This window comes from Nycticebus coucang, chromosome 8, assembly GCF_027406575.1.
Source record: "Nycticebus coucang isolate mNycCou1 chromosome 8, mNycCou1.pri, whole genome shotgun sequence".
NCBI classification, from domain to species: domain Eukaryota; kingdom Metazoa; phylum Chordata; class Mammalia; order Primates; family Lorisidae; genus Nycticebus; species Nycticebus coucang.
This window is the reverse complement of record NC_069787.1, coordinates 8,732,538-8,746,001: the sequence shown is the minus strand read 5'-3', so window position 1 is coordinate 8,746,001 and position 13,464 is coordinate 8,732,538. Positions and strand designations below refer to the sequence as shown.

General features: G+C 47.0%; 1 protein-coding gene across 1 annotated transcript in view; it reads left to right on the top strand.

Annotated features, from left to right (window-relative positions):
• The first annotated feature begins 4,074 nt into the window (after window positions 1–4,074).
• Window positions 4,075–13,464, top strand: part of SLC6A11 (solute carrier family 6 member 11) — a 127,168-nt gene continuing 117,778 nt past the window's right edge. The window contains exons 1-4 of the mRNA XM_053599571.1: window positions 4,075–4,396; window positions 7,322–7,456; window positions 7,562–7,702; window positions 11,597–11,687. Of these exons, the coding sequence (XP_053455546.1) occupies window positions 4,147–4,396; window positions 7,322–7,456; window positions 7,562–7,702; window positions 11,597–11,687 (617 nt within the window). The 5' untranslated portion in view covers window positions 4,075–4,146. The remainder of the gene's footprint in view (window positions 4,397–7,321; window positions 7,457–7,561; window positions 7,703–11,596; window positions 11,688–13,464) is intronic.

Genomic DNA, 13,464 nt, shown 5'->3' with positions numbered 1-13,464 from the left:
TGTTCTTTGACCAACCCAGGAGATAAACGTGGTGTCTTCCTTTTCCTCACCCTCATAGGTTAAGTCTTATAGATTTCATTCCTCCAGTGTCACTCTCTTCAGCTCTTGTCATCTCTTGCTTGGACCACTGTGGTAGCCTTTCCATCACTCCCCCATTGCCATCCTATAATTGACTTTTCACACCATGGCAACAATCATGTATTTACAATGGGAATGTGCTCTCAAGTCACCCACTGCTAAGAACACTTCACCTTCAGGCATATCTTGTTCCACAGCATGTGCTCCAGCCTCAACCCTGCAAGCATCCTCCAGGACCCCAGCCCCCTCCCCATCTGGTTCACTGTTCTTCTCCCTTCAGGCTTCAGCTCATCTGTCACTTGTTCAGGGGGCCCTCCCTGATCTCCTTGATAAGGTCAGATCACTCAGTTACAAACTCTCCCATAACCACAGACTTCTCCTTTGTCTATCTCCCAGGACCTATGACATTCCATTCATTTCTGCAATTGCTTGATTAACACCTCCCTCCTTCACCATCCTGTAACAGTGGGCTGGCACACTGGTAGTGGGGGTGGGGCTAATCTGTAGCATTTGCAGATTCTCAAGGTATAAATACAACCCATGGCAGATTTCAAGGCACTGACAATCGGGGTTTACAAAATCCCTGAAAATGCAATAACTGGCTGTCATGAGCTCATGGGAGCCAGTTCCAAGTGTACCACTGAGGCAAGCCTTGTATCTGGTATTGCTCCCTAGTGACCAAAATTGCATCTGGAGAATAACTGACGAACCAGAAATATTTGGTGAATGAATGAATGGACCAGGCTGATGAGTAAATGAACCTTCAGGATGGCAACTGGTATTTCCAGGAGGTGAAAGACTTTGAAGTCTTGCTCCAAGAAAGGAAGAAGAGAGGCGTGACGTTTCTATTCTCTGAAGACTGCATACCTATTTATTTAACAAACGTGTCTATATCAGGCACAAAGTCCAGTGGAGTACAAATACCCCCTTAATCCTTATAACATTTAAGAGGTAGATGCTGTTAGTACCTCCATTTTCTAGATAAGGAAACTGAGACTAGGAGACATGAAGTCGCTTGTGAAGATCATTTGGAGCTGGGCTTTGAAACCAAGCAGAGTGACTGTGAACCGACGTTATTACCAACTCTGCTGCACTGCACCAGGGTCAGCTCTGGAGATGAGACCAGTGTCTGTGTCCCATCTACCTCTCTGACACTGGGTGTGTGTTCTTCAGGCCACTCCACCTCAAAAAAAACAAAGAAGTGGAAAATGTCCAGAGATGTGGCCCCGACGGAGGGGATAAGGACAGAATAAAAAGATTACGGCATTTGGGGGGCCATGAAACAACATGGGGGATGGACTTCAAATGTTTATTCACTAAATTCAAATAGGAGGATATGGACCTGGCTATCTTTTATAAAGGAAACCATTGGAATCTGAGGAGTGAGTGTGTGACATCAGCACCGGTACAGCGTTCTTCCCTGCAAGTGGGCTCATTTTACCTTGATGGTCACACTGGGCACAGGGATAGCCCTGCTTATTTGAATGAGGACACCAATGCTCAGAGAGATTGGGTGACATACCCAAGGACACAGACCTATCCATCAGCAGAACTAAGCCTGGTCACAGACTAGATGATGGCCAGCCCCAGTCCTCTCACGCTGTTTCAGCGTCACTTCCCAAGCGTGTCTCATAGGGTCACAGCTGCTCAGAGGAAGTCAACTCCTGGAGCTAATTATGCAGAGCACCAGTGCAAGGTGAAGAGGTAATTAGATTTGAAGGGGATTTACAAAGAGTCTGGGGTGACTGCCTGATACTGAAATAGTGAAATTCAAGAACATATCCAACTTTTGATGTAGTTGTTTAATAAGTTGACTCCTAGCTACCATATGCCTCCTGCGTACAAGGACTATGGAGTCCGAAGATGAATTCTTTCCTGTATTGCCCACTGAAAATGCAACATCAAGGATCAGGCAAAAGAACATGGAAATGTGCATATTTTAGCCCAGAAGAAAAATGGCATTAGTTAGAGTCATGAGTTCTCTCTCAGACTGTGAGGGAACTTTATATACCAGGGTTAGCAATTTTAGTTTTATTCCATGGGAAAAAGTCCGCTGAAGGGTTTTAAGCAAATAAATGACATCACCATCTTCATCATCATCAATAAAAATAAAAGATACTGTTCAAAGAACACCTACTGAAGCTTTTAGACCCTCACAGCCACACTGCGAGGTCAGGACCCCCTGGAGGGAGGTAGAGCTGAAATGAAGCAGCAACAGAGCTTCTAGGGAAGAGCCTGGATATGTAGCCACACTGATCTGAATTCAATTGACTGTTATCCTGAACACTCTAGAGCAGAGGTTCTCAACCTGTGGGTGGAAGGCTGAGAACTGCTGCTCTAGAGAATGTTTGCTTTTGCACATAACCTGGGAAACACAGGAGAACAGAGGTTTGGGAAGCATTTAGGTGGCTGGCTCAAGGTATGAAAAAGCCCAAATTTATGGAGAGAGAAAGGAAAACCAGAGAAGCAGGGAGAGAAACAGTAGCAGACGCAGGCGATGTCAAGGAAACCACACCAGTGGGAACTGTAAGAAGGAAGAGAGGGCATAACAGTGCAGAAACTTACCTGCAGGCCAGGCAGGGTAGGGATGGGAAAGGAGCTGTAGGATTTGCCAAATTAAGAGGGCGCTGGGAACTTCACAGACAGCATTTTCAGAGGAGTGGCGGGGGTGGGTGCCAGATTGCCGTGGGCGGAGGACCGGGTGGGAGGTGAAGACAGGGCTGGCAGGACTTCAATTTACTCTTTCAAGAAACATGATAGTGAGGGGAGGGTAAAGGGAAGATGGTGGAAGGAAAGGTTTTCTGGGGGGATGGAGGCGGGGAGAGACCTAAGCAGTTGTGAGCCAAAAGGAAAGAGGCTGAAGACTCCAAGCCAAGGAACATGTCCCTGAGGGAGGTCTGAGGGACACATGGAAGGCCCACTTCTGGACTTCTCCAGGGTGCGATGACACCCCCTCTGCAGCCCGAACAGTCTTTCTTTCTCCTCTTTTTCTTCTTCCTTTCCAGCCACAAATATTTACCGAGCACATCTGATGTGACAATACTTGTGCTAGGTTTTGTGGCTATTACACTGGACAGGACATTCTACACCATTCGTACAATTAAGTGGGGAGACAAATATTAAGCAAGAACGCTCAGACATGTAAATGTGTGCTACTCGTTGTGTAACAATAGTCATGATGGCTGGTGTTCACCTGACGTGTCCAGGGTAGTACCCTGTAAGCATTTACTTACTGATCTTTCACCAAATTATGCCCCCCTCCCCGAAAACTGTATGAGAAAGACGTATTTGTATTTCCTCTTGTAGATCAGGAAACTGAGGTAGAGAGAGGTCAGATGACTGGCCCAAGTCACATCATTAAGATAGGTGGAACCCAAAATTCAACTTAGATTGACCTGTCTCCAAGAACAAGCACTTAACTGCCACGCTGCCTTGAGTCACTGTGTTTGGAGCAGTGGACAACGGTATGAACAAGATGGGCAGGGTGTTTGGGGGCTGGGAAGGAGCCACGAGTCCATTTACTCCCTTTTCCTCAAAGCGCAGTCTCCGGACCCTCAGTATCAGCCTCTCTCCGGCTCAGTGGGACCTACCACCCCAGGCCCAGCAGTTTAACAAGCCTGGAGCGCAGCAGCGTGGGGTGCACGTTAAAGTCAGAGAAGCCTGGTTTAGAGTCCACTCCTCTTCTTAGAGAGGAGAAACCGAGGCCCAAGCGTTTGACTGTCGGGGACAGTGGTAGAACTTCAGGCTTTGGGGACCAGAGTCCTCCTAGGCCTGAACCCGCGCTTCCTCTCTCATGCCAACAGGCCGGTGGGCAGGGAGGAGGGACGGGTGCGCGGCGCGCGCCAGGTGCTCGCGGGACTCCCGGGCCCGCCGGGCTCGGGCGGCGTGGGCGCCCCGCGGGCCCGGCTGCTGCGCCGCGTCCCAGTCCTCGTCTCGGCGCTGGCCCGGCCCGGTCCCTCAGCTCCACCCCCTGCCTCCCCCTCCCGCCCGCTCGCGCCTCCTGAAAAGCCAGCCCGCCCGGGGCGGCGGCGCAGAGCCGGGCCGGCGCACGAGGCAGCCAGCGCGGCCATGACGGCGGAGGAGGCGCTGCCCCTGGGCAACGGGAAGGCTGCTGAGGAGGCGCGGGAGTCCGAGGCGCCGGGTGGCGGCGGCGGAGGCGCGGCACCCGCGCGCGACCCGCGCGACAAGCGCGACAAGGCGGTCCACGAGCGCGGCCACTGGAACAACAAGGTGGAGTTCGTGCTGAGCGTGGCCGGGGAGATCGTGGGGCTGGGCAACGTGTGGCGCTTCCCCTACCTGTGCTACAAGAACGGAGGAGGTGAGGCTGCTGGGACGGGGAGGGGACAAGGAGGGGCCCTGCCCGCCCGGTGGGGGCGGGGACCAGGGGGCGAGCGTGAGACCCCTTCCCGCGCCTGCGTGAGGCAGGACCCTCGCGGAGAACCTGGACCTCGGGCCACCTGGCGTGCGGCTCACCTGTGCCAGCGCTCATGTGCATGCGCCGCTTTGCACCTGAGTGTGCACCTGCCAGCGTGCGGTGACTTGACCGCCGGGAGCCTTCTGTCCCTAGCACGAGGTGCGGACCCAGACCGGGAAGCTCTTGCTTTTGGTGCGCCCGCTGGTGTTTTGGACAGCAGACGCGTAGCCCCTTGGAGTGCTGGCTTTTCTGACTGGAAATGGCCTGAGAGACAGGACTCTTAACAGTCATCTGAGTTGTTTGGTTTTTGAGCTCATCTGAAATGCTCCCAGGCGCCGTACTATGCTTTACCTGTGTGATCTCATTTCATCCTCAGTCACCTGTGTAGGGAGCCGTCTGCCCATTTTGCAGATGAGAAGACCAAGGGTCAGAGAAAACACTTACTTTCACTTAATTAGAAATAAGGATGGGAGTCTGCCTTCACAGGCCTTGCTTTAAATTGATATTGGACTAAAACCAGGGAGAACTTTTTGGTGAGGCATTGCTGTTTGCTTTCCTGCCTAGCTTTTTGTTTGCTCTTATGGCTATTTCTAGGGCCAATATTTTTGGACCCCTCTTGTGGGAGAATTGGCACCAAGCAGTTTCTTTTACTGGTCTCAGCATCACCCACAACAAAAGCAACAACACTGATTTAATATTTGTTTGCAAGCTGCTTAGAGATGCGGAAGGGGAGAAGGAAAGTGATGCGAGTGTCATTAATAGTGACATCTCAAAAAAAAAATAGTGACATCTCAAAGTTAGTTTGGCAGAAGATGGGGCAGTGGATCCAACCCCCCCTCGGTCAGGGAAGAGGCTCCAGACTTCAGGACCAACTGCTGCCATATCAGCAGGTCCATGGCAAGGGATCTTATAAAACCTTTGGTGGCACAGTTTCTCCAAGACAAAGCTTGTGTCTGTGCTCTCCTCTCTCTTTGCTGTGCCTCTGCTCCTCCAGCAAATTCCCAAACCCCAACGAAGGTGGCTTAGAAGCTGGCTGGCAGGGACCATGCTGTCAGGCTGTGCAGAGCAGGACTTCCTGTGCAGGCAGCTGCTGGGAGAGTGAGAAGGGTACTGCTTGGCCTGGGCCCTTTCTTTGGGGACATTCATCCTGAAGGCACAGGCTGCTCCAAGCCTGCTCTGCACTGGTAATGAAGTGGCTGCCGGTGTTGGTGGCTTGGCAAGGGGGAGAGAGGGAGTGGACTTGGAGACCCTAAACGTGCCCTGAGCTCTTGGCTGTGAATCTCGGCTCTCTGCAGATTCAGCCTTTGTAAGCCGAGATGTCTATTTGGAAACCCTTTAGGGTGGTCTCAGGTACAAATTGCTTTACCATCTTTTTTCAAATAGGAAATTGTTATGCCAACACACACATGCACACAATTCCTAAAAGCAGAAAACAGGGTAAATTAGGTTCAGTACAAATTCTGTCACCGATTTAGTGAGTAAAGTTTTAAAAATGAGTCATTGAGAGTTTTTTTTTTTTTTTTTTCCCTACTCTAACTTTTCAAGAGTTTCCATTGGCTGCCCAGATCTGGTTTTATTGAGTTATTTAAGGATTACTAGCTTGGTGAATACACAGGCCAAAAGGCTTTCAGAAAGTGTCATCTGTTAGTTCTAAAGGGTTCACAGGTAAATAACATATTATGGGACCTGCTGATTAGATTTAGTAAACAGATCCTCTTATTTCCTTTTATAAACTTTTGTCTCCTAATATAATTGGAGTATCTATTTTGCAACAATTTATCCTTTTAAAAACATACTGCCCTACTTATAGATCCCAAAAAGAGTTTAAAGTATTTCTTTCCCAATATGAAACTTTAAATTAGTTGCTTGCCCAGAAAAGCTAATACCCTTTCAAAACCTGGTAGAAGGGGTCCTGCTATCAGGATTGAACAAAAGTGTTGCTATTAATCCCGTGGTTAAAGAGACTTCATTTAGCAAAAAGCACTTTCAGTTAAAGCCTTCATTTGTGAGATCGGATGGTGGCAAATAGCTGTGTTTTCATACTTTGTTATTAGGCAGGAGAGAGAGAATGAGAGATTTGGAAATATCCCCTTCTGGGTGTAATAGCTCATGTTCACTTCAGCTATTTAATTTGTTTCGCAGAAAGGCCCAGGCAAGTGGTATTATGTTCCAAGATAGCAGCACTAAAGCTTAGGGTGGTCTTTTGCCAGATGGATTCAAAGCCAGCCTTGCTGCATATATTCTAACTGCAGATTCCTTGTAGCTCAACTCCACACCTGGGCCTCATGTGCAGGTCTGCTTAACTGGGCCTGATATGGCTCATTATAAATTTCTTGCTGGTGTTTTTCTTTATGGACAAAACATTTTTTTTGCAGGATACTTCTAAAGTAAAAAAGAGAAAGGGATCCCGTTACCTGGTCTTTGAGGTCACTTTTAGAATGAAAAAGAAGGTTGCAACCTTCAGGGAGGGAATTAATTTGACCTGTGCTGGAGGATGGAGTGTGTAAGTGAAAGAACTGAGCAAATAAAATGCTTTCTTTCACATTAGCAAATTAGCTGTGTAATTCTGGGAGGTGTGTTGTGGCTATTAAGGATGAAGGCCTTTTTTACAGATGAAGAAGCTGAGGCTTGGAGGTGTGAAGTGAACTTACCTGACGTAGCAGGTGGCAGGGCAAACGCAGCCACAATTTCTGACTTCGGTCCTCATAGGGGGAGCTTGAACTCAAGTTCAGAGACATTGTATCTGGCCTGTGTTTGATGTAGTAGATTTCTTGTGCTAAACCTGAAATGGTGGGGAAGTCTTAATCTCATTCCTTTGCATCCTTGCAGGGGCTTTCCTGATTCCTTACGTGGTGTTTTTTATTTGCTGTGGAATTCCTGTTTTTTTCTTGGAAACAGCTCTGGGGCAATTCACAAGTGAAGGTGGCATTACTTGTTGGAGGAAAGTGTGCCCTTTATTTGAAGGTATGTGTTGACTTAATAAGAAAATAAAATTTTCCTGCAAAGGTAGCTGAAGTCTGTTTTTAAAAGCTAGAGACTCAAATTGCTCCCTTTCCTCTGTCCTTTCAGGCATTGGCTATGCAACGCAGGTGATTGAGGCCCATCTAAATGTGTACTACATCATCATCCTGGCATGGGCCATTTTTTACCTATGCAACTGCTTTACCACGGAGCTCCCCTGGGCCACCTGTGGGCATGAGTGGAACACAGGTATGGCCACCATGGAAGGTCTCTCTGTTAGTCCTGCAGGGGGACCTGGGATTGAGGGTATGTTCTTATCCTCCAGATCAGTCCTGGCCTCTGGTCTGTCATCATGAGACCAGTTTTCTCGGTTGGTTCCACTGAAATTGGGGTCGGGTCTATATCTGGTCTGGTACATTCTGTGAGTTGCAGCCCTTGAAGCCTGAGGTCAGGGATTGTCATGGTTAGGAGAATGGGGTTCTTTCCTTTGTTTTTCAAATTCAGGGTTAGAGCCCCTTGCAGGTATGAGGAAAAGGCACTGGACTTAGATTCAAGAGACCAGGATCCCAATTCTAGGCCTGCCTATCTGAGTATCAGGTTTTCCTTTGTAAAAACAAGAAGTTAGATCACATCAAGGGCTGTAACCAGAGGACTTGTAGGCCAGCTAGGCTTTAGAGCAATGAATAACAAATTTTAAAAATGTATGTTAGCTGAGTGTGGTGGTATGCACCTTTAGTCCTAGCTACTTGGGAGGCCAAGGCAAGAGGATTATTTGAGACCAGGCATTCCAGAGTAGTCTGGGCAACACAATGAGAACCCATTGCTACCAAAAAAAAAAAAAAAAGAAGAAGAAGAAAAATTAGTTAGGCGTGGTGAGGCATGCCTCTAATCTCAGCTACTTGAGAGGCTAAGGTGGGAAAATTGCCCAGGAGGTTGAAGCTGCAGTGAAATATGATTGTGCCTTTGCACTCCAGCCAAGGTGACAACAGAGTGAGATCCTGTCTCTTAAAAAGAAAATGTATTTGGATTCCTACTAGCAATGGCTGCAGCTGAGAAGCTGCTGTTGCCTTCAGGTGACATATCTGTCCTTTAATTGTTGCAGTCCTCACCCAGCTCACTTTGTTCATTTACTTTACCTGCCCAAACCAACTCGATTATTTGAATTCAACCCCCTTGCTGCCTAAAATGGATCATGTTTTAGATTTAGATGATATTTTATACATTTTTCATTTTGTCCTCCTATCATGTTTGAATTTTATAATCCAAGGAGGACAAATACCTGACCAACCGACTCCTTTCTAAGATGCCTACAGCAGACATCACTAATTGTTGTAGCACTCTGTCTTTCTCAGTAGAGTGCTGGCCTCAGAACCCTTCTCAGCAATGCTCTAGACAGCCATTGCCTTTGGAGTGGAATTGGGGCACACACTTTAACCTGTTCACCGTCTGTTTGATAACCTGTGGTTAGGTTATGTCTCACAGTGGCCAGCCATCCTGAAGGCTGGGATACAGTGAGACCGGGCATGATATTGGTCACCAATAGAAGGAAGACTAGGCGTTAGACCTACCTAGACGGTGCTGCAGTCTGACATCTGGCCCTGTGTGACTGTCTTGCTCTCATGCTCTCTGTCGCATTGTGCAGAAATCACACTATCTCTCTTCAGCACCTCCCTCCTTTTTTTGAGACAGAGTCTCACTACGTCACCCTCAGTAGAGTGCTGCAGCGTTACAGCTCACAGCAACCTCAAACTCTTGGGCTTAAGCAATTCTCTCGCCTCAGCCTCCCAAGCAGCTGGGATGACAGGTGCCTGCCTCAATGTCCAGCTATTTTTTGTTGCAGTTGTCATTGTTGTTTTAGCTGGCCCAGGCCAGGTTTGAACTGCCAGCCTCGGTGTATGTGGCCAGCGCCCTACCCACTGACCTACAGGCACCGCCAGGGCCCTGGTTTTTAACCTTCCTTTGAGCATGGACCTCATAGACGTGTTTGTCAAACTACAATTCAAGGACATATTCTTGCAGGCCTGTGAGTCCTCTATCATAATTTAATTGTGTGTATTTATTTTGAAGATCCTCTAAAAATATGCACATATTTTGGATTGTCTGCACAAACACCTTATAGCTGAGGATAGTCAGAAGGTTCCAGTGTCTAACTTTGTTCATGTTCATAATTTAAGATGCGTTTGGCAAATAGAATGATAGTGACCAAGGGAAAGAGAGCAGAGAGACTTGACAGCTTTCTTACGAAGTGAAGTCTGGTTGAGAATATAATAAACTGTAGGAAGGAAAGTTTTGCAAAGCGTGACCAGAGGTGGTAGAATGGCATCTCAGCTCGCCGGTGGAGGAATGAGCTAGCTGACCTCAACAGACCCTGTCTCCTACCTACTGTTTAATTTCACCAAATGGTATTATCTCACACATTCATTGTCTGCTATCACTTTGAATTCTGTTGGTTTTGGAGTTTAGTTGGCATTTAATTTACAAAATTAATTTTTGCTTTTATAGTTCTATGAATACTATAATCACAAAGATTTTACCACTGACTGTTTATTTGTATATGATTAAATATCATCTTAATAAAAATAACTTTCAACCTTGGGTGTCTGGGAAATTATTTTACTTGAGACAAAAAAGTTGAGAAATACTATTTTGGAGAATCTGATAAAAGCTAAAGGCTCCTCTCCCCAACAAAAGGCACAGGACACATCCAGACATCGTGCTTATAATTCAGGCTTCCAGACTCCTGTGGCCTCCCAGGTCACCTTGTTTCAGAATATACTCAGCACTTGACAAGAGGAGCAGGGAGGAGGCAGATAATTGGGGAATTTTCCCCAGTGGACGGCAGACCTCTCTCTTCCACTAGTTCGTAGCGCCCTTTCTTTCTAAGCAGGGGAAGACCTGCTGTATTTGAAACATCACACCTGTATTTGAAACATCACACACAAGAGGAGATTCCTGCCCCACATATAAGAGATGACAAATGTGGTTTGGAGGGTTCATGTGTACAAGAGGAGAAAGACTTGCCAGAGTGAAGTTAGCGCCCTGCTGTGCAGGGTGCAGGCTGGGGGTCTGGAGGGGAACAGGTGCAGGAGGCCCTGTCCTCGGGGAGCTCCCCCAGGCGGCTCTGTCAGCAGAGGGGCGGCTCTGTCAGCTCCTGGGGAGCTCCCCTAGGGGCCCCCTGCAGAGGGGCCCAGAGGGGTAGACAGCACTGGGGGATAACCGTCCAAAGGAGGTGGATCCCTGGCTGGAGTTTATTCTCAACTCTGTCCTAGCTGGCTTGCCTTTATAAAGGAGGAAGAGGGTACAGGTGAGGGTCCCTTAACTACTTCTGAACCCTAAATTCTTCCTCTTCAAAATAAACGGAGTTGGAGAAGGTGATTCCTTGGGTGGGCGGGTGCTTTGAATTCTACCTTTCCTAGAATTCAAAGGAGGGAGATCAGGGGAGGCTTCCTGGAAGAGGGTTAATGAGCTGCTGTGGGCCTTGAAGGATAAAATTAGGATGTTTTCTACTTGAGATTCTTATGTCCCTTGATCACTGAGATGAGAAGAGGCGTGTAATAAATTGAGAAGGGGAATGATGAGGACATCAGGCGTTTTTTACCCTCATAGACTTACGCTGTTTCCTCCAACCATCACACTTTTATGAGCCAGCTGTGGAATTAGCCCCTTTTTAATTGAAGAAAGCCTAGGCCTCAATTACATTACTGCCCGAGGGCCATCACAACTGACCCCCATTCCTTTGGTTCCTCTATTCCACCTGGGGCTGCTGAGCATGACAGATTAAGTGCCATGGACAGCCCTGAAGCAGGGAAGTGGAGAAAAGGAAAAAAGATTTGGGAGCAAGGCTGGAGCAGGGCTTGACAGGGCACATAGGGTGGGAATGGGTGGGAGAAAATGCCCCGTCCCCTGCCCCCAAGACCTTTCCTCTTAATCTCATCAGACCAAATCTCTCTAACTGTTTGTAAAGTTGCAACAGAAGACCTTTAACTGTTTGTGAAGTATTGATTTTGCGGGGTTCTTTGAAGTGTGTTTACCTGGGGCGGCTAGATGAAACTGCCTGGTTGCATGTGAGTTTGGGATGTTTTTTAAGATTCAACCCTGGTGGACGTTAATTTTCTCGTTTTTCTTGTCTTGTTTCCACTGTAGAGAATTGTGTGGAGTTCCAGAAACTGAATGTGAGCAACTACAGCCATGTGTCCCTGCAAAATGCCACCTCCCCCGTCATGGAGTTTTGGGAGTAAGTGGAAAAGAACTTGTCCTCCTGGGCCTGTGGGACTCTGTCCTGCTTCTGGTCAATTGGCCATAACCTGTCCCTAGAAAAAGCCCACCTCTTCTTCTGGCCTGACATCTCCTGGCTTCTGTGGGCATTGTGTGGCTTTATATGCAAGAGTAGAGACAGATCTTCAGGGGTTCCTAGAGGGGTGGCTGAGAGAAGTGCTTTTTTGTTCTTTGACAGCATGTCAGCATGCCTGGTGGCTTATGAGGGCAGGAAGGGCTTGGTGTAAGGATGGACACTTTAAAAATTCATTTTGAACAAAAGGGGAGCTATAGCACATTTGCAATAAGCTAAGTCAATGGTATATATAGCCTGGAAAGCAGAAGTCTCCGGGGGGCACATGTTAGCTTCCATCGAGTAGCTGAAGTGTCATATGGAAAGGAAGTAGACCAACTCTAATGGATAGACGTTATAAGGAGGAAGGTTTCAAACACATTTAAGGAAGAGCTTGGTCGCACAGCATTGTGTGGAAGGACTTCAGAAGGTGGTGAGCACCCATCCCTGTACGCGTTTGACCAGGGTAGGGCTGTTGATCATGGTTGGGGGTGTGTCTGAATCCAAATCCACTGAAATTATAAGCGGTAATTGTGCTGATGGCCATTTCCACAGAGGTGGGCATAGTTCTCTAAGAGACCCTTCCAGGGCTGCTGGGTACAGTTGTGTAAGCTGTACCCTGAGCAACCTGAGAAGTCATTATCAACATCATGAAGTGGACACTCCAGAATTGTGGGATGCACAACCTGTGTAGCTGTATGCAGTGGCCCTGACTTTGGAGTTCCTGTTATGGAGGTAGGAGGAACCCTTGCCTCAGGTATTGAAGAGACGTTTCCTGTATTTGTGGAAGGCTGAGATACTTTCTGAGGCTTTTCAATCTGAAAAGGCCTGGCTTCTGGAAGAAGCCTCCCTTACCCTGAGGCTGATTAGTAACAGTGTATGTGTGTCGAGAAGGAGGGAGCCTTGGTTTTATGAGTGATTGTAATTCTTTTTCCAGGTAGATCCTTTTCCTTTCCTCTCTCTAGACATCACTATGTTCAGTCTAGGTTTATTAGTGATGCGTATGTGTATGCCTCTTAAACTGCTGAGGTCTTTCTTGCAAATTTAAAATATTTGTATGAATGCTATCCATGGTTTACATTTTTATAATAACTTTGTTTCTTTGCTCAACATTGGTTTTGAGATGTATCCATATTGGTACATGTTACGTTGGTTCTTTTTATTTTATTTTTTTGGCTATAGACTGTTTCATTGTATGAATAGTCTACATTGTATTTCTCTGGGTCTGCTTGACAGGCTCATTTCTCTTGATTACTAAGCACACTAGGTGAATGTCTTATCCAGGCTTTCTGGAGTGGAATTTCTGGGTTGTAAGGTACAATCATCATCAGTTTTATCAAGTAATGCAAAATTGCTTTCTGAAGAAATTGACCGAATTTACACTCTAAATAAGAGGGTGTGAGAATTTCTGCTGCTTCACAGCTGGACACTACTTGGTCTGGTCAGTGTTTATTTCGCCACTGTAATGGGTGTGAAATGATGCCTCATTATTTTAAATTTGCATTTCTCTAATGACTTTTGAGGTTAAGTACCTTCTTATGTTGTTTCCCTATTTGATTTCCTCATCTGTGAACTTCAAGTTCATATCCTTTTCTATTTGGATTATTTATCTTTCCTTATAGATATGAATTCTTGATGCATTCTAGATACCGTTATCTTTTCCTAGTATGTGGCTTTTCTGTGT